We start from the raw sequence: 23,392 nt of genomic DNA, 5'->3' as shown, positions 1-23,392 counted from the left end.
AGAGGGAGCTCCATCAGGACGTGGAGGCTGCTTGTGTTTTTTTAGTCTTGACAAAATACAAACGCAGAGGCGGCAGCAAACGCATGTATCAGGTATCAAAACTGCAATCAAATCAGACATATTGCACTTTAATACAAAATTTTAGTCCAAACACTGGCAGCGGCAGCAGAGAGCACTTTAAATATGTATGCACTGATGTGCATGGCATTGGAAAATGATAAATATAGCAATTTCAAATACAAAGGCTTAATCCCCCCGATAGTGCTGGCCATGTTTTTTCTGTTTGTAGTTACCTGGAATAGCATCACTCTGCATCAGCGCGGGGAGAAAACCCTCACGTTCGCTGCCATTTCATCTCGCATCTGCAGCCTGCCAGCAGCCAATTCAAACCTGTCTGTTTCCCTCAATCAGACGAAGGCATCTTAACATCAAGTTACAGCACACAGATCTCCAGCGCCAGCATGGGGACGCCACAACCCGACAAGCTCATTGCTCAATTTACCCTCATGCATTGCATATAATGATCCCTTCGTATCTGTCATACAGCCGGGGGGGGGGGGGGGCGGATTTGTTTGTTGCTAATGTGGCAAAAAAAAAAAAAATAGGACAATGAATAAAAGACTAAAATCTCCCGACACCAAAGGGAAGGGAAGTGTTCTCGGAGAGAGGCAAAGGAGCTTTCGCCAGCTATTTTTTTGAGTCCTGTTTGGCTAACACATGGAGTCTGGCTTGGAAAACACTGGCGCTTTTCCCTCCAAAAGTACTGCACACAGCCTCAAGGTTGAAAACAATGATGTAATCCTATAAAACGAGTGTAAGCAGCAACAGAAGGCCAGACTGCAGGGCCAGGGATGGGGTTGAGTCAATGTGAACCCAGTTTCTGGTGACAGAATCTTCATTCTGTATTTCTTATTTTAACTGGAGCCACGAGGCGATGGGGACTTGCAGTATGACACAATTCAGTCAGCTTGGTTTTACGGCATGATGAACCCTAAAAGAATGTGGAACAACAGTGTGGCATGATAAATCATTTTACAAAGAGTTTCTGCCACTTTTGGCTTAAACTACTTTCCTTTTTTGTTTGCTCTGTATGCTGACATTTTTTTTTGTAGCAAAAACAATAAATGTCCTGATTCTGCCTGTCACATGAAACTACATACTCCTGGACAGACATCCTGGCAGCTTACTGTGAAGTTGCTGGATTTGAAAGAAAACAATTTAAAGCAATTTAAACCTGGATATAGTTTATTTGTGGCCTGCATCGACTTTACTGAATCTTTTTGCTTTTCTGTTTTTTTCCCCCTGTCCCTTGATATCAAACTGCTTTGACAAAGCTGTATAATAAAGCCTGTCTAAAGTCTGAAAAGATAATTATTCATCCCTGTTGATTGAAAAACCCAACAGCAACTCTGTCATTGTGTCTCTTTTCAATTTTGCATGAGAGGCTGGGTATAAAATCCAAAAGAATTCAATCTTAAGAAATTTAAATAAATGCGGCTGCCACTGTGCTGACCCTTTTTGAGGACAGCTTGGGAGCCGAGTGGTTTACAGAGGGTTTTCATTTGCTGCTAATACGTTGTCCATGTTTCTGCTCTCATCTTGGTATTCCAGAGTATCTATGACAGCGAGATGGCTGTTTTCTAATTGCTCTCCATATTAATTTTCCATCCTGGCAGTCTCATGGCAAAGATTGATTAAATTTAAATTGTTACTACAGAGTCGTGATGGGGCCTGTGATGCAGAAGCTTATGGACGTATCACAGGGGAGGAGAATGCTGAAAGTATGGCAGCGGCAGAACAGTGGGTGACTGTCAATGGTCAGTTGGCGGAGTCCAAAGCATGCTCTGGACCTAGCAGGCTCGGCCCTGCCTGACCCTGACACTTGGGATGAAGCTTGACAGCTAGTCTGCCCTTACTACGTCAGAGGACAGTCCTACTGTCGGCTGAGGCTGAGGCCTGGTCAAGCAGCCTCCTACACTCCTCACCTGGGAGAGTCCGAGCACTACTGTCATCCCAGCCAGCCAATTCGGTCCAAGGGCCATAAATCAGCCTGGAGGCCTGGCTCCTCCGGGAGCGGCAAGATGGAGTGTGATGGTCTTGTTTTTACAAACAGTAGAGGGGCACCCATACTGCACCACGCAAGCCATCATTCTCTACGCAGCAGAGTCCTCGCCTTCTCCCCACAGCATCTGGTTCAGTCACATCAAGTCACCCCCTTCCCCGATTCATCCCTCGCAGCTCCCCACACAACACAAGCCCATCCTTTATGCTTCTCCTCCTTCTGTCCTCCTCTTTCATCTCATCAGCACTGCTGTCTCATGTACATCGGTGTAATTAAATGAATCCTCCACTCTGAAAACTCTTGCTCTCGTTTCTGCCGATCTGACCAGAATTCCTTTCCTCTCCCAGTCAAATATTAATTTTCGACGGGGAAATGAGACTCGCCGGGTTGCCTTGTTAGCGCTGTCATGTGGCTGGTGAAGCCAGGGGATCACGTGGCCCTGGTTCCACTTCTGAGTATTAGAACCAGTCATTTCATCAAGAACAATCTAATCTAATCCGTCCAACAGCGCAGAGGGTGTCTGACAGTTTGTTACCTGTACCAGGCCTGCGACTGATCTAATTCAAAATGGCAAGTCATCTTACTTTCTTCTTTATTTGTCAATAATTATTTGAAAGTCCAAAAACCCCACAAATACTGAAAATGTCTACTTCCACCGTCTCTGTTCCCTCCCACCCTGCTCGCCCATCCAGCCCAGCCAGTGCATTTTAGAGCAGGCCCTGTTTTAAAGAATGAATTTTCAAACTGGTGTTGACAAACAATGCACCAGCTTCTAAATTGGTACAAACAGCATCTGTTTAACAGCTGGGTAACAGCAGCAGGAGGAGAGGGGGAGAAAAAAAAGCAATTGTTATGCCATTTTATAAATCACTATGTCATCGCAGAGCGCTGTCTGGTGCAAAAGCAGGACCAGTAGCCAGTGGACTGCTTGATGCTGTGGAAATGATGTGAGCCGGTCGACATGATGACATACGTGGGTGGGCTGGTTTCATGGCGCCGGCAACAAATACTGTTTATCTGAGAGGATTCTCTCACCTCCTTCCTTGCAGTGTGTGAGGAACAGTTCTTTAAGGCTCTAGAAGCGTTACCCTAGGCCCCTATGGTGAAACGTACACTGCTTAGAAGGTCAGAATATACAATGGTCAAAACTTGTTGTGAGCTGTTGGTTTTTAAAAACAACCAATATCATAACTCAAGCCATGATTTCCATACATTACTTGAGCCAGTGGCTGTTTAACTCTCTGAACAGGCGCTCTCTACTGGATTCAACCCAGATCTAAGCCCTTGCTGCATGTGGCTGAACTCGACCAAACAGAAGAGAGGAGGTTGCAGAGAGATTTTCTAAGATAAGCAAGAGCACCAACACAACACATGTATGAATGCATCCACTAAATACCAGACTGCCTTTTGGCTGGGGAGGCATCATGTCAGCCTGAACAGCGCTCAACTGTTTTAACCGGACTGCCAATCCAGTAACATGCAGGGACGTGGTCGAGGAAAAAGTCTGATAGAAAAGTAAACCACAGAACAGGTTATACTGTTGGTATACAAATCAGATTATCATCTTTAAAGTGTTACTTTCTTGCCAGGGAAAAAACAAACCCATGATTTTTTTCTTTTACAATAACCAAAAGCCAATGCGTCACTAACATTGGAAAATAAATCCATATTTTCCTTGATGGTGATGATGATTGGTAAAAGTTTTGGCTTTGTGAACATGCATCAAATGACTGCACATTTCAAAAGAACTTATAATATGTCTGTGCTTTCCTCCGCTAAAAGATAATGATGCCAGGCGTATCACTGTCATTGGAACAAGAAATCAGCTTAATAACTTTGTGAAACTTAATTAGGTAAGCGTGTGGCCACATACAACATTTCCAAGAAAAACTAATCAGGGATGTAATTCAGTCAGGGATTTCATCAGAGAAGTTAGAAGTAAAGTGATAATTATTTCTAAAATATGAAAGATGCAGGATGAAAAAGGAAAGCAATTAAATAGAAAATTAAACTGCAACTCAAGCTAATCTTTCTTCATAATTTGATATCTTTCCAGTTACAATGGGAAAATGTGGTGGAACATCATTCAGGAAGAAATCATTTAAAGGTGGCCAAAGGAAAGAGAATGGTAAACGAATTTGATTGGATGGGCATTGTTTCTTAAAATATAAAAAAATCTGCTTTGGTATTTTCCACAGTTACAACACTGTGAGTAAGCAACACATTTTTTTTATCAACCTTTAGGAAATTATGGCAAAATGCAGTTAGTGTACAGTAGCTGGGGTTTTTTTGTGCCTTGTTATACTATTGAGTTCTTGACCTTCAGAGCACTTTCCAGCAATCCTCAGGCTGGAATTAAAGGTAATAGAAGATAGAGTTTAATGTAATACACTAATAAAGAGCGCCCAGAGGCACAAAATATTTATGCCAGATGTACGTGTTTTTTTCTTTCATGATCTGAAGGCAATAGTTTTGAGATACAAATTCTGCACTAAATAACCAGTATAAATCAATGTCAATTAGTTGAGCGCAGGTCTTAAGGAAGACGTACAATTACTGAGGTAGATTACATAAGTGAACAACGTACTAATTAAATTAAATCAAAATTTGGCACAGCAACAGCATTGTGCAACCCAGCTTTGTGTTTGAACGAGGTAGTTCAAGTGTCGTGTAATGCTGTGATGAGATGTACTTCAATATAATGACATCGCAAATGCCACCCTTGTCAATTCTCGGCATCCGAATTGCCCTTCTAATGATGGCCTTGAAATTAACCTGTGTTCTGGCACTCCAGGCCCACAGCGACCGCACAATGCACTCCCAGAACTCATCACAGCAGGCGGCTGGTGTCCTGGTTGCAGACCTGCCCGCTCTGCCATCCGAGCCAGCCACGCCGCCTGCCTGCCTGCCTCCGTCTACTTGGCACGATTCCTCCACAATGCATCGGCAGAGGACATTTTTAAATACACTGGAACAAATGCAGCATTTCTGTGTTTAAGCTTGACCGAGCTAGCAAGCTAATTTGCTCCTAAACCCTCGAGTCTGGGAGAAGCAAGGGGGACAGAGAGAGACTCTTCAATTACATTTGTGAACGGGGGTTGGCGGGGTAGATGAAAGTTATATGATGGGAGAGGATGAGAGTTCACTTGGGGAAAGCGGCGATATGGATTCTGATCATTGATTCCAGAGGTGTGGGTAAAAAAAACAGGTTATTTCTGTCCCAGTCCCTGAGATCACACTGACAATTATTTATTTCCAAACTGAATCTTTAGGTGTTCTATCAGCTGCAATGAACCCCTAGTAGTATGAGGGATTTAAAATTCTAATGGGAGAAAATACAAACTGCAAAAATCAGAGAAATATTACACTGGATGATGGAAAACTGTTTTCGTTACTAAAAAAAAGTTCACGACAAATTATAGATGTTTCATTTACACCAATATTTCTATTTGTGAATCGTCATCCACATTTAAAAAACCCCCACAACTGATTACATGTGGGGGGAAATAAATGTATCGTTCAATGAATTTGAACAGCGTTTTATGTAAACACATTATTTCAGTGCCTGTCAACGTGTCGAGGTCCAAACAACTGGGGACAGCCCACCGGGCAGCATACCAATATCTAAGGATTTCCTTTCTCACAGTGAGTTTCTGCTTGGCCTCAAAAGAGCGGTCTTACATTATTAATATAATGTGGCTTCTCATTGAGTCATGTTCACTTTGTGTCAGGCAGGACTATGTGTTTTAAATTCTATTTTATCTTGCCACAGAAGCACCAGCACGGTTCAGATTCTCTCTTTTTTTTCTCCTTCTTTAAAAATATCCACTTTTCCCCAACACTTTTAATAACCTCTGAAAGTAGGACATTCTAAATGGTGAGTGTGGTAGTATGCAGCGTGTGACGGGCAGGTTTATCGCAGCGTGCAGCGACCTATACTGTACGAGTGGGTGGGCCACCTTGGGATGCCGATCTCCCGGCTCCCCACTGAACCAGATTGACAGCGTCACTCAGGGACAAGCAGCAAATAAAAGAAATAAGGAAAATACAGCGAGGCCCTTGCAGCGTGGAGTAGCATTAGATCTACACCAGCTGGGCTGCGGAAAAAGCAAGGGGAAACACTTTTCTATTTCCCTGTCACGAAGGCCAATCTGGTTGACATCGAAGAGGCATGCTGACTCTCTCCCAGGTTCTCCATTATTCACCACGGGGGGATCTTCACCAGGATGTGACTTAATATCACACAGAAGACAAAAAAAAAGGGTCCATGGTATTAGCCACCCACAATCTAGTGCTACACTATATATAATGGATTGTCAGCAGAGAGGCAGTCCATGAGAGGAGCTGCAGCTCGTATCAAAGACGGACTGAAATGGAGGTGGGAGCCTGGACTAAAGAAAAGAGAAGGAACTAATGGCCACATCTTTTCTGATTTGAGGAACACGACTATAGCATACATAAGGATGGTGGCAGGGGTCTGACACAGTGGTAGTAATTGGATTGCTCAGGCCCTGTGCCCACTCATGATAACATGCTGAGCTGTGACATAAAAAGTCCTTATGTGTGGCAAGGGAGCAAGGAGCAGCAGAGTGGAAGTGACAGGTGTCAAAGATCCAATTCCAGCGCGCCTCTCGATCCTCCAGTTCCTTTTCTCTGGAGACGGCCGAGGAACAACCTGCCCTGTGGTGCAGCCAAACACCAAGTTTGACATTCAGTTGCAAATCCAAGCTAGTTAAACCTATGTAGAGTGCAGCGGAGGCAGGGGTGTGGTGGGGTGGGGGCTGGCATTAATGTGGATATAAGAGGTCATGGCCTGATTGCTTGGTTTACTTATTTTCTGAGGCTAATGCGAGCTGAATGCAGGAGGAGCACAGGATTTCTACGATGTGCTGGAGAGCACACAAAGGAGTCTGAGACCCCCACTGCAGATCTTAATACATGTTGGGGGGTAGTGCAGTGTCTGGCCACAGTTCCCTCCCTGTCCTCCGCATGCGTTCTGGCCTCATCTTTAATGAGGATTGCATGGGAACAGGCACATCATTAAAAAAAAGCCACTCTGAGTCCTTCCTGTCTGGCATAAAACCTAACGGGCGACCTCTCCCATTACTTTTTCTTCAACTTTAAGGAGGTGGGGGAAGGCGCTGTTTGAAAAGTGACATTTGGCCAGCAAGATTCATCCACTGAGTGAATCCAGTCCAACGGTTAAATATACATAGAAGGAACAATGGTAAAGCCTCCTGAAGTATAATTAGAATCTTTTTTTGCAGACTATTTCTGTGAATAAGAAGATTAATGTAAAAGTTAAATTACATGGTTCACACTAACCTGATTTAACACAATATATATTAAGCAGGTTAATGTCCAGAAAGATGAGTGGTAGCCTGAAGGAAGCATCTTATTAGCGGTACCATAGAAAAGTAGAGGGCGTTAGTGAATAACATTTTCAGTGTTGATGAATTTTCTATAATTTGATTATCCGCCACCGCCAGCTACGCCACAAAGTACAGCGCTCTGCATCCTGTTCAGCTTTTGACCTTTCTCACACATGGACAGAGTCAAAGCAGGCAGAACTCTGACGAAAGAGCATGAACACTGCAGTAATTCACATGGACTAGTAAACTCTGGTGTTTCCATCTTTATTCAGAAAAGATGACCCTATTAAATAAGAAGTGTTTTTTTAATATCTCAATTACAAAGAATTATCAGAACGCAGTTCTCAAACAGGAAGACGTGTTGAAGGACAAAATGCCAGCAAGGTCTCGTGGAGATCGGTGGCCAAGAAAAGGTCAGGGATAGGCTCCCTGGGTCCACACAAACCTCAGCGGGTCCCTTCTCTCTGTTACTGTGCCTTCACTCTCTCATCAATATTTTATAATCTGGGTCACCAGCAGCCACAACGTCCCTCCCACAACTGAGACCTTCTCAAAATGCTGAATTACAACATAGTGAGCTCATCACTGCAAGGTCATCTAAGGGACAGCGAGCAACACTGACACTAATTGGTGAATGAAACATAGTAATGATAGAGGTGGTTTGGATGACTTCTCTTTACCCTCTGTTTAACTTCCACTGAGTACGAATCCAAAGAGCACATTCTGCCATGCAGTGTTCTACAGTACGTGCAGGGTCTCTGCACGATGAATCCCGCATTTCAACGGCTATAAAATGTTACAGAATAAATCATCCTCACTGAATATACATGAGGAGAGCAGAATATGGAAATATTATAGAAGTAAGCCTGAGGTAGTAACCTTTTGTTGCCACAACTGAGGAGGACGACATAACTTTACATATTTCTGTTACATATTCCATCTGAGGTATAATGTTGTGAGAAGAAACAAGGTGATGAGAACTAAGATAAAAACCAGGATGGAAACGACAAAGGCATTGTGGGACACAGGGAAATGAAAGAAAAACAGAGCATAGGGAATCTCAAATGGATTAAAGCGGATGGAGGTATAGTGTTTTTCCTCACAGCGAGGAAGTAATAGGGGTTAAAAAAAGAAACACAGGAGATACCCCCTCCCCCCCTTTCCTCCCTTACCCAGCTGCAGTGATAAATGTCTCTTTGTATTCTGGACAGAAAACTGCGGGCTACAATATACTTGTCAGAAAACAGCTGATTTTCCCCTTAAACAGAGCAGAGTATATCCTAAATCTTTCCTTTCACGGAGGCAGGAGATAAAACAAATGCCTCATGCCAGGACACATAAAGGGAGGAAAATCTCTCCCCGTTATCAACACGTCTGTTTGGCGTGAAGTGACCAATATTCGCCTCTGTGTGTATACAATGCATGTGTTTGCAGCAGGTGCCGCTGTAACATGTGCAACTGCATGCTGTTTGTACTTTTCCCAAATTGCACTGCATCCTTAATCCCTGCAGTATAGCCATGGTTCCACTATGAGGGCTCCTAAATGGAGTCGGTGCTACAGGTAATGGAGCTGATTATAGCTATCTGGGCTACGGGCCAGCTGCCAGACTGCCCTGCCTGGAGGGAGCGCCGGCCGCCTGGTGTCTGATATCCTGGGATCCCTGTAATACAAGCCTTGCTTTGGCAGTACCTCGGTGACTACCCTGCCCACGTCCAGCCACACACTGAGGCCACTGTGAGTTGGTCTATGTGTATAGTATGTCCTCATCAGGTTGTTTACTCCACTTGGTATCGGTCTACGGCCGCACCGTCTCAGCAACAAGGCTGTGTAAGTCACGCTTCTGTAAGTCTGACTGTATTAACGTGACCTTCAACCTCTGTGGACTTGGTTTCTCTACAATGACATGACCCGACTTCCTCCAGAGACAACTGATCTGTTCAAATTTTTCTTCGGGGCCTCTACGAATTTACGTGGAACATATTTGCAGCAACACAGTGAGTGAATTTGTGCATGAGTTTCTTTCAAGGAAAAAATAATTTGCCATGGTTCGTTGTTCCTGTCGCTGTCACAATATTGCTGCATGCCTCTAAACTTGCACTGTTTGTGGCTGGGAAGGATGTAAATAAAGAAAAACATGGCAGATGAGGCTTTGTTTAACTCTTGATAACAACACAACAATACAATACAGTGGAATTATCACTGGATTCCTTTTTTTTGGGGAACTTCTGTCAAATTGGCTAATTAGGTGCATGTGATTTTAGCATAAATGTGGCTACAGTCCATCCGGCCATACAGCTCTCTTTCACCCACAGTCTTAGAATGACTTGCTTTGTATTGTAGTGGAGGAGGTTGTGCCCATGCAATGACCTCAAAGAGGAAGATTTAAAACATGGCTGCTGCCTTGGTCCTTCAGGCAAGAACTGAATCAATCAGAGACACAAAAGGACCCCTACCCATAGGATTTCTCTCTTGTGCTATCTCTTTATCTCTCTCCCTCTCCTTTTTCTTTCCGTCTCTGCTTAACCTTTAAAGACACACAGTTGCAGACACACGCACCCACACACACACAAAAACTCAATATATTGTGTACACACGTTCAGACACATTCAAAATTCAGGTACTCTGTCCTCTCTGCTCCCTGTTTAACACACACTCAGCCCCCATCAACTTCAGCATATTACCTGTTCTTAATCTCCCTCCCTCTGTCTGGGATCATCCTGATCCTCTTGTTTTCCCATCTGCCGCCGATCGGGGGCCCAGTTCGGCTAGGTGTTCAACAAACAACTGTGATTCACTTGGTTTCTGCGGAGATTATTAACACACCTAGCATGCCACAGCATCATGAATAAGCAATGGAGAGCCGGGGCCCTATTTTCTCTCTGTCTCTGTGTTTCCTCCCTCTGTCTCTCTCTCGTGCCCTGCCGCGTTGTGAACTGAATGCCAGGATTGTCTAGAAAATGAGCTGTCAGTGGACGGCCTGCAATGAGATACATCAGGCCGATTGTGAGTCCTAGAAAATAATGAACTATTCCCATTTCTCTCTCTGATATGTTCAATACGCTATCCATGACAAGTGCAGAGAGATAAGAGGTCCCCTCTTGAGCTGATTAAATACACTGGGTATATTCAGGAGACCTTTGGCAGAAAGAGGGCTCAGCGGATGCCATTATGGTATTATAACATCACAATATGTTTTTAGTGTGGGCTGGAGATGAAGATCCTGTATGCATTTTTGTTTGAGTCTGTTTAAGCGTGTGCAGTTAGAGAAGAGCGGCTAGAGGCAATGCTTGTAAAAAAAAACTTAACAGAGAATCAAAACATGTCAAGATTGTTTAAGTCCTTCGTCACATCTCTTAACTTATTCCCTCTTGGAATTGACTAAAGAACTAAAGGGATGGGTTTGCGCATGATTGTTGAAGAGTTTGTTTATGTACGGAAATACTCCACAAGGCTGTGGCTTGGGTTCTACGCTAAATCAAATATTCAAACGTTGATCCAATGTGGAGACCCCTCATGGGAGCAGCCAAAAGACAATAACAATTGACGGAAGTACTGCACACCAATACGATGAGAGGCCGCAGCCAATTAAAAAAAAAATTTGAGTCTTAGCTTTATAAGGGACAAAATAAATATTGGTCACACAAACTCATTCAGTTAAGCAAAATAAAAAAAAAGACGAGCCCAGATGGACAGAAGCTTGAAATTATGTTTTGTGTTCTTCTCTCTACAACTCGGAGGCAAAATGTGCATCTTGGTTGTTCATTACGGACTTCACTACACCTGCAAGCAAGCATTCTCTGATGTGTGTGTGTGTGTGTGTGTGTGCGTGTGAGCACTCTATCTTCCTTAATGCTTGTATCGCACTGAGCTCTTTGTCACTGTCAGCCATTTTACCTCCACCACGGGTTCCACATTAGATTAGGCAAAACCAAATCAAAATGGATGGTCCCAGCATAGAGTTTGTATGTTAATCTAATCATAAAATATCATATCCCAACACGTGTTGTTGCCAGTTCGAATCACAAGAAGAGTTTTGAAGCTAAATTCAATCAAATGTTGTTTGAGAATCAGCCGAATCCTCCGGCACATTCACAGTTATCTTGGAGTGAGAGGAAAGAAAGAAAAAGAAAAAAAATCACTCCTACCTGTCAGATAGATTGTTTTCTCTTTTCCTCTTTTTTATTTTCCCGCGCTAAGACTGCTTACCAGATTCTCAGTTCATCTCTCCATCTCTGTCTCCCTCTCTCTCACACACTCACATACAACACACACACCACACACCACACACACACACACACACACACACACACACACCCTCTCGTGTTGTCAGCACAGCCCTGTTCCTGTTGCCTTCCTGATTCTGACACCTGTCAGCATTTTCGTCAGTAGATCAGAGAGCTGCAGACTGGAAATGTTCAAGGTTGCAGAAGAAATGTGTGAGGTGCCTTTACTCTTTCTTTAATTCAACAGGGGAAGGGCACTGCTCGACAGGCACAAAGTTGGGGGATGTGGGTTGGAGATGTTTGTAGTCAGTAGATGGAAACAGAAGAGACAGACGGACAGACATGGAGAGAGAGGGAGAGCGAATGAGAGAGAGGGAGAGAGAAGGGGGGTGAAATCAATTAGGAACAGTGAAACCCTACGGATCTGCTGATGGAAGAAGGGAATAAGGAGAAGTCTGCGGCCCATGGAGGGGGCTTCCATTCCTGGGCTCCAGCTTCAGGCACACACCCATAGGGAGCAAAGAGATAGATGAGAGATATTCTCTAGAGGTGGAGGCCAAGGAATATGTCAGAAATAAAAGAGGCCTGCTCTGGCTAATTGAGCAGTCTTGGATGCCGTTGAGTCTAATAAGCCTCACGAACACTCACACGTTGACCTGGAAATCATTCAAAAACCAAGACCACAAACCTCTAAACCCACAAATCGGACACTGTGAAAGCACATCATGCGTTCCCCATCCCTCCCGCAGAGATAACCCGGGAGATTTAACAAAACATGAATCTTAATCCTTAAAAGCCATGGCTCATCCATATCCAGGGGGAATTAAAGTGTGAGCTATGACAATCAAAGGAAGTCGGAAAAATAGATTTAGCACTCTTTGTCACCAGCCCCCTCAGAGTCTGTTCCCTTGCTTCTCCCTTGACACTAATGGTTCTACAGAGCCAAAGCTAGCATGTCGCACATTTCAACCAAATCCCCCTAACTTCACAGACATGCCTATAAAGATAAGGCAGAAATCATTTTCTATAGCTCCCTTTCTCAGTTTATAGTTACGGCAAAATCATCCGTTTTTATTCTAATGGCAGATACAGTGTGAGGGAGCCATTACATGTTAAAGATAGGCCTTTATAGATCTTAAGAGATTTAATGTAATTTGTTCTTCAGATACAGCCCTAATCTAATCCACTGGGTGAGGATATTTCAGGTCAGGCTTTCAAAAAGCGCACACACGGCTCTTTAGATTCTTGGAAAGGATTCAACAAAGAGGCATTCGCTCAGATTTAAGTCTGAAATCTCTTCTCAAGCACTTCACTGAAAGCTACCTTGGTAGTGGCTGGTGCAGGAATAATGAATAGCGTTGTTGAGACCGCATCAGTCAAGAAAGAAAAAAAAAGCAGAACTGTGATGGGCGAAAACCAGATATCAAACTCCCACATTGATACAGGAAGGCCAAATGCCCACTGTTATATGGCGCTGGGTTAGTTAGCAGCTGAATCCCACCATATGAATGCGTTCCCACATGAAAGACCACGGGATGACGTGGATGAAGGGCCATTGTGTAAAGGTAACGAGTTGCCTCCCGGGCAAACAACGCTGTTGCAAGGCACTGGGAACGGTAAACATTTGCACCGTAAAAGCCTGAGAGGTTGACCCTTCCTCCTTCCCCCTTTCCCGCTTTCTTTTGTTCTGAGCACTTATCAACACAACAGAACAGAACAATAATAACACACACAAAAAGGAACAAGGCGTCTATCATTGGCTAGTGTGTGCCGCTGTCCTTTGGCAATTGCAGTCTCTCAACTTGTTTTCTGCCTCCGCTGGCAGGAGAGCCGCACTTTACAACAGAGTTACTCCCAGAAGACATCTAAGCAGCGGGGTGTTTAGTGAACATGCCTATTTGTTTTCTGACAATTCCCTCCATTCACTCAGGACCATCGGATAGTGTCCATTTCTGTCGATTAGGACAGATGAGCTCAAAGTAAAACCACATCATCACATGGCAGCAACCACTGCGGTTCTCATATTATACAAACCTAAACTGTTTCTGCCGCGGCACTCAAGTCAGCTTCCACACAGGAAAATGAAGCGGGGAAATGAGGGGGCTACTGTTCTCCTGAGGACTCACAAAAAAAAAAAAAATCTGATGATATTAAATCCTTACACGACAGGAGAGACAGATTCAAAGTGCACTTCATGCTGAATCTCCCCATCTCTGTCAGCCCACCATGCCTTTTAACCATGTAATTAGACCGTCAAGATGGTAATAGAGGGGCAATTTCATTTGCCATGTCATTACATTTCTGCACGTGTAAGTATCTTCGGTCAATTCATTTAATAATTAAACTCTCATCACTTTCTGGCGTGACCACTGCTGATGACCGACTTTCAAAACAAAGGGGGGGCGGGTTCAAGTGAAACAATTTTGTTTAATCCTGGCCAAAACTGAGTTTGCAGGTGACCATAAAATAACAAAAAGCCAATAACAAATCATCTAATTGTAAATCCAGACAGATACTTTGTTATCATCTTTTCGTTCTGGTCAGAACAATGGAATGCACTGTGTATTAGCCTCTTGCTGTGTTCACCAGCACTGTGGAGCTGCATTACACATTCAGGAGGCATGGATCCATTTGGCTGAAACAGATACAATCATTGGCGGTGTTAATGAAAAAATGAACTGTCTGAGAGAGCTCTCCCCACTTGTAATATTCCTCATGTACATCATTTCTAATTGTCTCCAATAATGAGATCTCACCACCAGAAGACCTGTCAGCGTGCATTTCATAGAGGCACGGGAACTTGTGCAGGTTGTGAAGTAATTACAGCTGGCAACCAATAGTCAGCAAATTCACTTTTCATTGTTCATGACTGTCTGATGCCGCCGAGGGAACACCGAGGACAAGTTGTTCCTATACTCCCATACCCCCTGACCCATTATATGTGTGTGTGTCTCTGTTTTTCGCAGCTAAGTCACCAGCCATGAAGCCAGATCCATTTGTATGACTCCGTTATGAAAAGCGTAGGTTGTCTTATATTATTACTTCCCGTTCAAAGAACATGAACAGCAAAATTGCACCAAGTGAAGCATCTGGTAGGAAGAGCCTACATGACTATTACTGCTCCGTCAACCACACCCACACACTTCACAGTCCACTGATAAATATAGGTGAGTAATTGAAAAAAAAACATCACGTAATCTTCATTCCTTTATGCAGTTTGAAAAATGTAGGGTTCCTTTTCGTTATCTGCTGCTCATTAAAATGTATCCTCTGTGTGAGCCGAGGAGGAGGAAAGTAGTGAGAGAGCACACAGACTTACTAGGGCAGTGCTTGCAAAAAAGAAACCAAAATGATGTCGATGTTAACTGAGGGAAGAAAAACTAAATTTGGCCCAAACTGGAGCAGAACACAAATGCATAGTTCAGACACAGCACGTCACGTCTGTACGTGCTGTCTTCGGGATTGTGCTTTTTAAAAATAAGATGTCCGGAGTTCCCAGCTCAACCAGATTAAAATTAATGCGAGTCATCCTCCAAATGTCTGCAATTCTTCACACACACTGACTCTCGTGCTCGGCTGAGCCGCTGCACCTGTGCATGTGGTGTTTCCTTTGAGCTCAGTAAATACCCTCAGGTGCATATAGTAACATCCTGGTCGGCTCCAGACAGCTTTATCCTGCTCTCTCTCGGCTCTCTCCCTCCCTCACTGACCCAGTGGCTCCCTCAGTCTGACTGGCAGTAGTTAAGAATGAACATGACCCCTTACACTGACATCTGCCAACCAAGTGGATGTCTTTTTAAACGGTGAGTCAGAAATGAAACATCAACATTAATTCCCTGCTAAATGATCCCACTGAATAATGGATGACGGTACGTGGAGATATGTAGATTTCCACCTTCTACCTTTGTGAGCCTAATTGCTGCCATTCAAGCACATGTGAAGTCAGCCTTGCTTCAAGAGCAGACATGGCTACTATCAGTCAATAATATTGCCTAAGCCTGAATCAAAGGGTAGCCTTAGCTGTCAGAGATCCCTCACATGATCTGCTCTAGTAGCACATCAAAGACCAAAAACCCCTGTGTTGTTATTCATACTTGCACTTCTGAAGACTGCAATGGGCATAATACACCTTAAAAGATGCTCCGGAGGCATGAAAACAGACTAAAGTACACACGCAATTACACAATGGTTCTTATCTGGAAATTGGCAAAAACATACTCCAAAGGATGTTGCAACCCTCTAAACACACACAGCGTGTGCACACACACGCACACACAGGCACAGAGTTTCTTACCTTGGTCAGGCAGCTGGCAGACATTGGGGGGGACGGTCATGTTCAGCACATCATTGACAGCCGTGTCAACATAGTGTCCTCTCTGGACATCGTGTTCACTGTCGGTCTGGTCGCTCTCCTCGTGACCACTGTCCTTCAGACTGTTCCCCTCCAGGTCCTTGAACGTTGACGTGCTACATGGGGGCCAGGAGGGGGGAAAGGGGAAATGTTGATTAACTGTCGCATCACCTTCTCTCACATGCTCTCCTTGGTCCCCTTGTCTCTGACGATTTGTGACGAGCTGTCCGTCTTGCCTGTCCCTTTTTCATGTCCTTCCTCTGAATTCTCTGCCCTTTTGCGTGAGCCATTTCCATGAATTCCAAACAGACGAATGGTAATTTGCTATAAGACGAATCTATGTTAAACACAGCACTTTTGCAAAGAAATACGATTTGCTCTACCCTCGCTTGCAGTGACCATGAAACAATAAGACGGTTAAAATATGTTGGGAGCCTTTTTTTGGATTACATGGACATTTTGTACCTCCACAGATAGAATGAACAGCAGCTACAGCGTGTTTCAGACAGGGACATTTTGGATGGATGGACTGACTTCAAGGACATTGCACAGAACAAACAGGAGACGTTCACTCACTAAAAATCAAACAAATACCACGGTAATCAGGAATTCCTGGAAGAAGATGGATGTAGGAAACGCTGGAAGCATACAAACTGAGCATCTGTCTTGTTTGAGGCTCACAGTCAATAAAGAGGGTGGGGGTGTGGGGGGGGGGGGGGCACAATCAACAGCTGCACAGTAACAGCATGATTTCCCTTCATTTGATTTCTATCCCACTGGAACAAATTCTGATTTACAAACAACACTAAATAGGGGTGAATATACGAGTGTTCTTGCATGAGAAAAAAATAATATATATAATATGAGTTTATGTAAGGGGAGAGAAAGGAGCTTAGGGAAAGAGTGAAAAGAGAAGGCAAAAGTATGTAAACAAAGGGAAAGGTTGAGGAGGAGAAGGACAGTACAAGGTAGCCGCATTCCCCAGCCAAAGCCTCACATTCTCCCGCCTGGGAGAGAGGACTGCAGTGGAGGTAACTGGCTCTCTGATGTTATCACTGTAATTGCACCTGTCCCAGACCATAGGCTCACTGGCTCCTGAGGGGATTTCTTTGTAGTGTGCTGCGGAGGCCCACACTTGAATGCTCTTTGTTTACATTAATGCAAGGGAATGTTTTGGGGGGGAGGAAATTGCCATAATGACTTTTCAAAAGGCTGGGATGGCCTCAAACAAAAGAAAGCCTGGAATGTTCCACAGCTGCAGGTAAAATGGGAGAACTGTAGTTTTTGAAGACTGGTTACAAAAACCTCTATGGCTGGAGGGAATAAGTATATTACCCCCATCACACAATCCTGCATTCCTGCTACTCTATCCAATATCTTTGGTCAGGTGGACTTAATGACAATGCACAAAGGACATATTTATTGTTCTAGAAAGTACATCATGTCTTGGAAAAGTGGATACATGTCTCAAATTGTATCAAATCATTAAGTACATGAGCCACGTGGGTTGCCAATGAACCAAATCACAGGGGAGTAACACGTATATCTGAGCATATGAAAATCACTGCTCACAAATTCTGCTGCTCCATGTAATCTCAGAAATCTGAAAGTACGAGTTTGTGGCTCTTTTCAACAGGTGTCTAACTAAATGCATTATGGAGTAATAATATTTATCCCCAAATCTTATCCTCCCACTGCAATTACACTGAACGGAGAACATGTAGGAAGACATTTAGCTGCAACAGTAGCTGTGCACTCATTAGATAAAGCAATTACAGATAACAATGGTAACGAGGTGCTGGTAACAATTCCTAATCAAGACATACCTTTTAATGAGGTGGGCTCTGCTGTTCACGTAACTGGAGTCAATGGAATAATTCTCCGTCTGTAAGAGAGAGGGGGGGGGGGGGGGGGGGGGGGGGGGGGGTGTGAATGGGTTGCATGGGGTGGGGGGGGTTGTGGTTGAGGGATGATGGGGTGTAACAGAGAGAGAGGTACTTTTAATAATGGAAGCAACAAAAATAATGTTACCAGTAATTGGCTTTCAGTTGAAATGTTATTTTACACAAAGGCCCCGGTGAGCAGCCAGGTCTGTATCCTATTCTCTTTCAAAGCACAAACACACAGAGAGGCTGACTGGGAGCTGAGAGCGGAGCAGAGTGCTGCAGTGAGCGCAGCCTCTCTTCTCCTCTTCAGTCTCCCCGCTCTCATTCCCCTTAACAACCCCCCCCCCCCAACTGACGGTCAGCCCACCATCTTTAAAATGCAGTCATTAGGGAAGACAGAATATCTTGCAGACAGAGGGAGAAGAAAAGTTTCCCTTTTTTCCCTCTGAACTCTTCACTTGGACCATGTTTGAGAAGACATTAATGTAGAAATATTAAATAAATAACTGCGAGAGAAGTAGATGAAATTAAGAGAGTACCAGGGGAATCTTAACTCCGCAATTGCAGATGAAAAGGCTCTCAGAATATGCATACGATAGATCTCTGACCCACATTAGAGAACACAGTTCAAAGGCATCCTACATTCTGGGTTTTTTTTTTCTACATTTATTTTGCGAGGAGAATGTCTGACGAGTAAGACCACATGGACAGAGGAGGCAGTGTACACTGCGCAGGTAGCCAGTCCTGCATCTGCCAAACATCAGCTCACACTAGGTAAGATGTCAGAAGGCCAAAGGCTATCAAAGCCTCTCAAAGGACTTTGCCAGTCCCGTGAAAAGCCAGGATACGACCCCTTTCGACAAAGTTTGATAAGATGCAGGTGTTTTCTGCAGAAAGAAAGCAGAGCCTTCACTTTGAATTCCACGGTGCAGATACTCAATCCTGATAAAAGCCGCGAGTCACCGGTTTACTTCCGAGTAAAGTCAACAGTACCGACATCAAAACAATGTTGAAATAAGTCGAGCCCGTGATAAGAAAGGTTAAGGTAGGCACAGGAACGCAGTTGCTGATTATCAAGTGGGCTACACATTTACACAGCTGTCACACAAACAGATTTGGACTAAATCTCAACTCTCCTTATTGGACGTCAACGGGTTTGAACAATTTTCCCTTTTTCCCCGTCTGCATGGAAGCAAAACCACAATGCCAAGGAGTCTGAACAGTGAGGATATGGGTGCAGTGGAAATGTCAGACACGAGTGCCAGTCTTCTTGGATCTCTTTTGAAATGAATACATGAAAAAATAAAAGTCACGCTGGCAGATTAGAGCCGCCAGTGTGCGTTGTTTACCTTTGACAAACAGCTCCTGTGACCTCTTTATAGTCTATGAAAAATGTAAAAGCTTGTTAATGCTACTAAATGCATGCTTGTTTGTTTAGATTCTTGGTATTGATGCCATTATCTCTTGGCCTGAAAGACAACATATATGCTGTGCAGCATTATTATCTGACTGATGCTGACGCTGTTCTTGTCTCTTTAGTTGCTGCAAACTTTAAGGAGCTTTTGTCTGCGGCATAGTTATCTTTCAGTTCTCTTCAGAGTGCACAGGTTTGCCTTCAATCGCCAGCCGTTGTTTGGCATCTCACCTCATTTACTCTTAATTATTTTCTGCAGGACAGCTTGTATAATGATGAGCAACAATGCAACGGTAGGCCTTTGATTAGGTTTTGCTAAATTAAAATGCCGTGCGTTGTTACCGAAGGTTAGCATCATTCCATCTCCTTTTTTACCATTTACCCCTAATTAAACTTGAATTCATTACTATACATATGATAATTCATAAAAATTGTTAAGTCAACATTTTATTATTAGTCTTTAATTTGGAGCACGTCTTTACCCCTGACTAATTTTGTTCCCGTTCAGCTTGACTCATAAAACGGCAGCGTCAACACACTGCAGCTCAGCTTAGTCATGGATTTAAATATATATAACATACTGTTTATTATTTAATTGATGTATAAATCTAATGTCGCATTTTAGAGTGAGGTCTGTGGTTTTTATCAAAGAATAAAACCTTTTCCTTAAACTATTTATATATATATATATTGTACTGTACATGCATTATGCTATATGTGTTCCACCTGGGCTCCACTTTGGTCCCAGTGAACATGGATTAAACCGCCTCATACTCTACAGTGGCTGCGCAACCAGTGAGAGACTAATGAAAATGCAAGGCATGAGTAACAAGGGGAAACTTCATTTAAAAGACAAGATAGAAAATTCCTTGTGAATGTCACTCTGGCTGTAGCCTGTAATTGGTTTGGATGGCAGGTTCTGTGTGAGGACAGCCAGAAAAGGAATCGCAGTGTGCCCCTGCTTTCAAGTTGTTCCAGTCTTGAAATGGAACTGTACTCTCAGTAATGCAATTCTCTCTCAGGAATTTTTACATGGAGCCCTCTTAAGTGTGTAGTAGGTGCAGCCAAAGGAGAGTCTTACTAACATTCCACCATTCGGTGTTTTGCATCATCTCTTCCACTCCAGCTCATATTCAACACAGCAGTTTTTCATTAACCCAAGGATTCAGTGGGGATTTTGCAACATTTGCTGTATTTATCATTCGTGAGTGGAATTTAACAAACACCCCAACACATGGGGGCATTACATTGGGCAATTGTGAGTCAGTCAAGACTGCCTTTTCTGAGGAAGAATTGGACGCATTAGCCCAGGCTTCCTCTTAAGAAATGTAATGTCTGCCCCCACATTTCAGCTTGACCTCAAATTGGAGGACAGGTCAATATATCTCGCTGGGAGGTCAAGTTTCAGGGCAAGATGATGAGGACTGCTTGACTACAGCGAGGATGCCACAAATGGCTACTTAATCAGGTTGGACAATGTGTTGTTGTGATCTGAGTGGCCCCAGTTTGGCGGCCAGAGCTACTCTATCCCCATAATTATTGTTCCGTTTCATCTGGAGGACTGGAGGGAGGAATGTAGTCCCTGGTGCCGCTGGGTGACTGATAGGTGGTGTCAGGATGAGTGGGGAGGGAAGTGGAAAGAGAGTGGTAAAAGAGAGAGGGTGAAGACGGGAGGAAATGGGTGAGACTTGACCGGCGGGAGACTTGCGGTCCAGCTGCTTCAGCCCAGTAGCTTTCCCCTTTTCACCCTGTGCTTCTTTCTCTTCAGTAAAACCTGAGGCACGGGGACGATGGGAGAGGAAAAGCAATCTCCTCGCCTAGTTGCTGCCGTAAGATTTGATTTGCCTTCCTCCCAGCGTGACAATTGGTTCTGTAGTCTGGATGCAAGTGTATTCATTGTGTGGGGGCATGGGGAGCAGCAGAGAGAGGAGGAGGGGGTGGGGGAGTGAAGACACCAGTTGTTACACCAGTAAACACCCGACAAGTTCAGCAGATGTCACACAGATAGGAGAGAAAGAGAGAGAAAAAAAATGTCATACAGCTGCTCTACTGTACGCATTATCGAGGCTGACAAAGCAAAGTACAGCATTAAAAAAAAGGAGGCAAGTTAGAAAATAATGGACTCTAGCAGTGACATGCACAAATAACATGTTATTTAGCAAAAGGATGCATAAGATAACGCCATCAGTAATCTGTTCCTTACCCTCGGTGATTTAACCTCGCTTAAATATAAATGCATACAATCAGTCTTTTATATGAAGTTGATATTAGAGATAAACTGTTTCTACCAAATATGAGTTAAATTGCTCAGAAACAGTATGTTTTCAAGCAGGGTGGGGCAGGATCCACGAGACTGCAATCTAAAAAAATTGAGCATCCAAGGGAAGAAAAATCGATTACACCAGCGAGTTTTTCATGTCTGTCATGGATGCAACTCTTTAATGTCATCAATTTAACTGACAAAAAACATCCATCGCTGCTTGTTGTGGACACAAAATGCTCTTACTGTCACACGGAAATGCGCAGTTTAAACATACAGAACAACAGACGAGACAGAATCAATTAAAACTGTCAGATCGAATTTTGCTGCTTCATTCTGTGTTTGAGCAGTCTGGGGCTGTGCCTTCGCCTTTTTTGTTGCTGCAGCGGCTTCCTCATGGACGCCCCTCGGAAGGAAACGTTGCACATAATGTGCCTTGTTATTGATTTCCTATTGCTTAAGGGAGGGGGTGAGAAGAAAGATCCACAGGGTTTACAGGGGAAGTCACCCGCAATTTAAAAAAAATAATATATATTTTTTTTTTAAAGGTTTGGTTGTGATTGAGTAAAAAAATTGTGATGAATAAATGAGAGAGGATGCAGAGGAGTGTGTGTGTGTGTGTGTGTGTGTGTGTGTGCGCGCGTCAGCCGGCGACTTTCTCATCCTGTACGCTCTGTCAGTGAAAAGAAATGCTTCACTTTGATCCTTTTGCACATTCACATTCTTGCACACACACAGGCTCACTCTTTTCGCTTCCCGACAAAGGCACTGCTCCAACAATCCCTGACTTTGCACGGCTGTGCTGGCGCCCGACCACCACGCCTCTGGGTCGACACCCAGCAGCTCACGTTCAGTCGCTATGACACCCATGACGAGGACATAGACCACCGAAGCACATTCTCGGATGTGAGTTTATATACTGTTTATCCTACGTGGAAGAAAAACAGGCTCTTCGGCACCGGAGCTGCCACAACCCTCCACCGCCACAACTTCTCTGCCCTCTACCTCTACGGCCATCATCACCAGCCTCTTCCCGATTATCAAATTTCCCATAGATTGTCTGCCATCTGCTAGATTATAGATTTCCCTCTTCCTTTAGAGAGGGCAAGGCCCCTAAGGGAGGATCAGTGTGTTAAAAAGGGTGAAAGAGTGCCTGAGGCACAGCCATGGTTCGGATGAGATTACATTTTCTATTTCTGCCTGCTAAAGGGGCCCTGCCGTGATGAATACACAGACTTGTTACCATTTAATATCAACTGGCTCGCCTGCAAACTGAAATTATACACAATCAATTGTGACAGAGGGCTACATGTATGACAAATAACCTGCCACATTATCTGCATCATTTCACTTCATCACCCATCAATTCAACCCCAAACCCAGTAGCCCATCTGGGAATCAATCATGTTATGAAAGTGAGTGATTCTGTGGAAAGCGGCCTTTTAAAAGCTTCCACGCGTCACTGCAGTTTCTACATTTCTGCAGTCTTGAGTGAAAAAAATAAACTTATTAGGCGCTATTATGAGGTCACTTGCGTCCTTGTGTTGGGTATTGTTTTGGCAAAAGTAACAGCTTCTCCGAAACACAATGAAGACGATACGTAAACAAAACACCACTTCATGCTTGCATTTCCCCCTCATTTCTCTTGCCTTCCCGTGTGAAATTGAACAAATACTTGCCCACTCGAACCAAAAACAATCATCCCGCGGCTCTCTGAGGGCTGAGGAACACAGTACTCGTACTACCGCTACTGCCTGCATCCCCCCCACGTAGGAAAACTGCAGATCATGCAGCTGTCTTTTATTCTGAAACAGACAATTGTC

The 23,392-nt window shown here is 43.9% G+C and overlaps 1 protein-coding gene across 8 annotated transcripts in view; it reads right to left on the bottom strand.

The window, feature by feature from the left end:
• Nucleotides 1-23,392, bottom strand: part of pcdh19 (protocadherin 19) — a 52,138-nt gene that overhangs the window by 5,755 nt on the left and 22,991 nt on the right. For 4 of the 8 annotated variants that reach the window (XM_035650388.2, XM_035650391.2, XM_035650384.2 and 1 more), the window contains exons 3-4: nt 17,836-17,894; nt 15,953-16,137 (exon numbers count right to left, since the gene is read on the bottom strand). In XM_035650388.2, coding sequence (XP_035506281.2) covers nt 15,953-16,137; nt 17,836-17,894 — 244 coding nt within the window. The remainder of the gene's footprint in view (nt 1-15,952; nt 16,138-17,835; nt 17,895-23,392) is intronic. The other 4 variants (XM_035650390.2, XM_035650392.2, XM_035650385.2 and 1 more) reach the window with 1 other exon arrangement.

The sequence above is a fragment of the Scophthalmus maximus genome, chromosome 9 (genome assembly GCF_022379125.1).
Source record: "Scophthalmus maximus strain ysfricsl-2021 chromosome 9, ASM2237912v1, whole genome shotgun sequence".
NCBI lineage: Eukaryota > Metazoa > Chordata > Actinopteri > Pleuronectiformes > Scophthalmidae > Scophthalmus > Scophthalmus maximus.
This window is presented reverse-complemented; position numbering and strand designations above follow the sequence as displayed.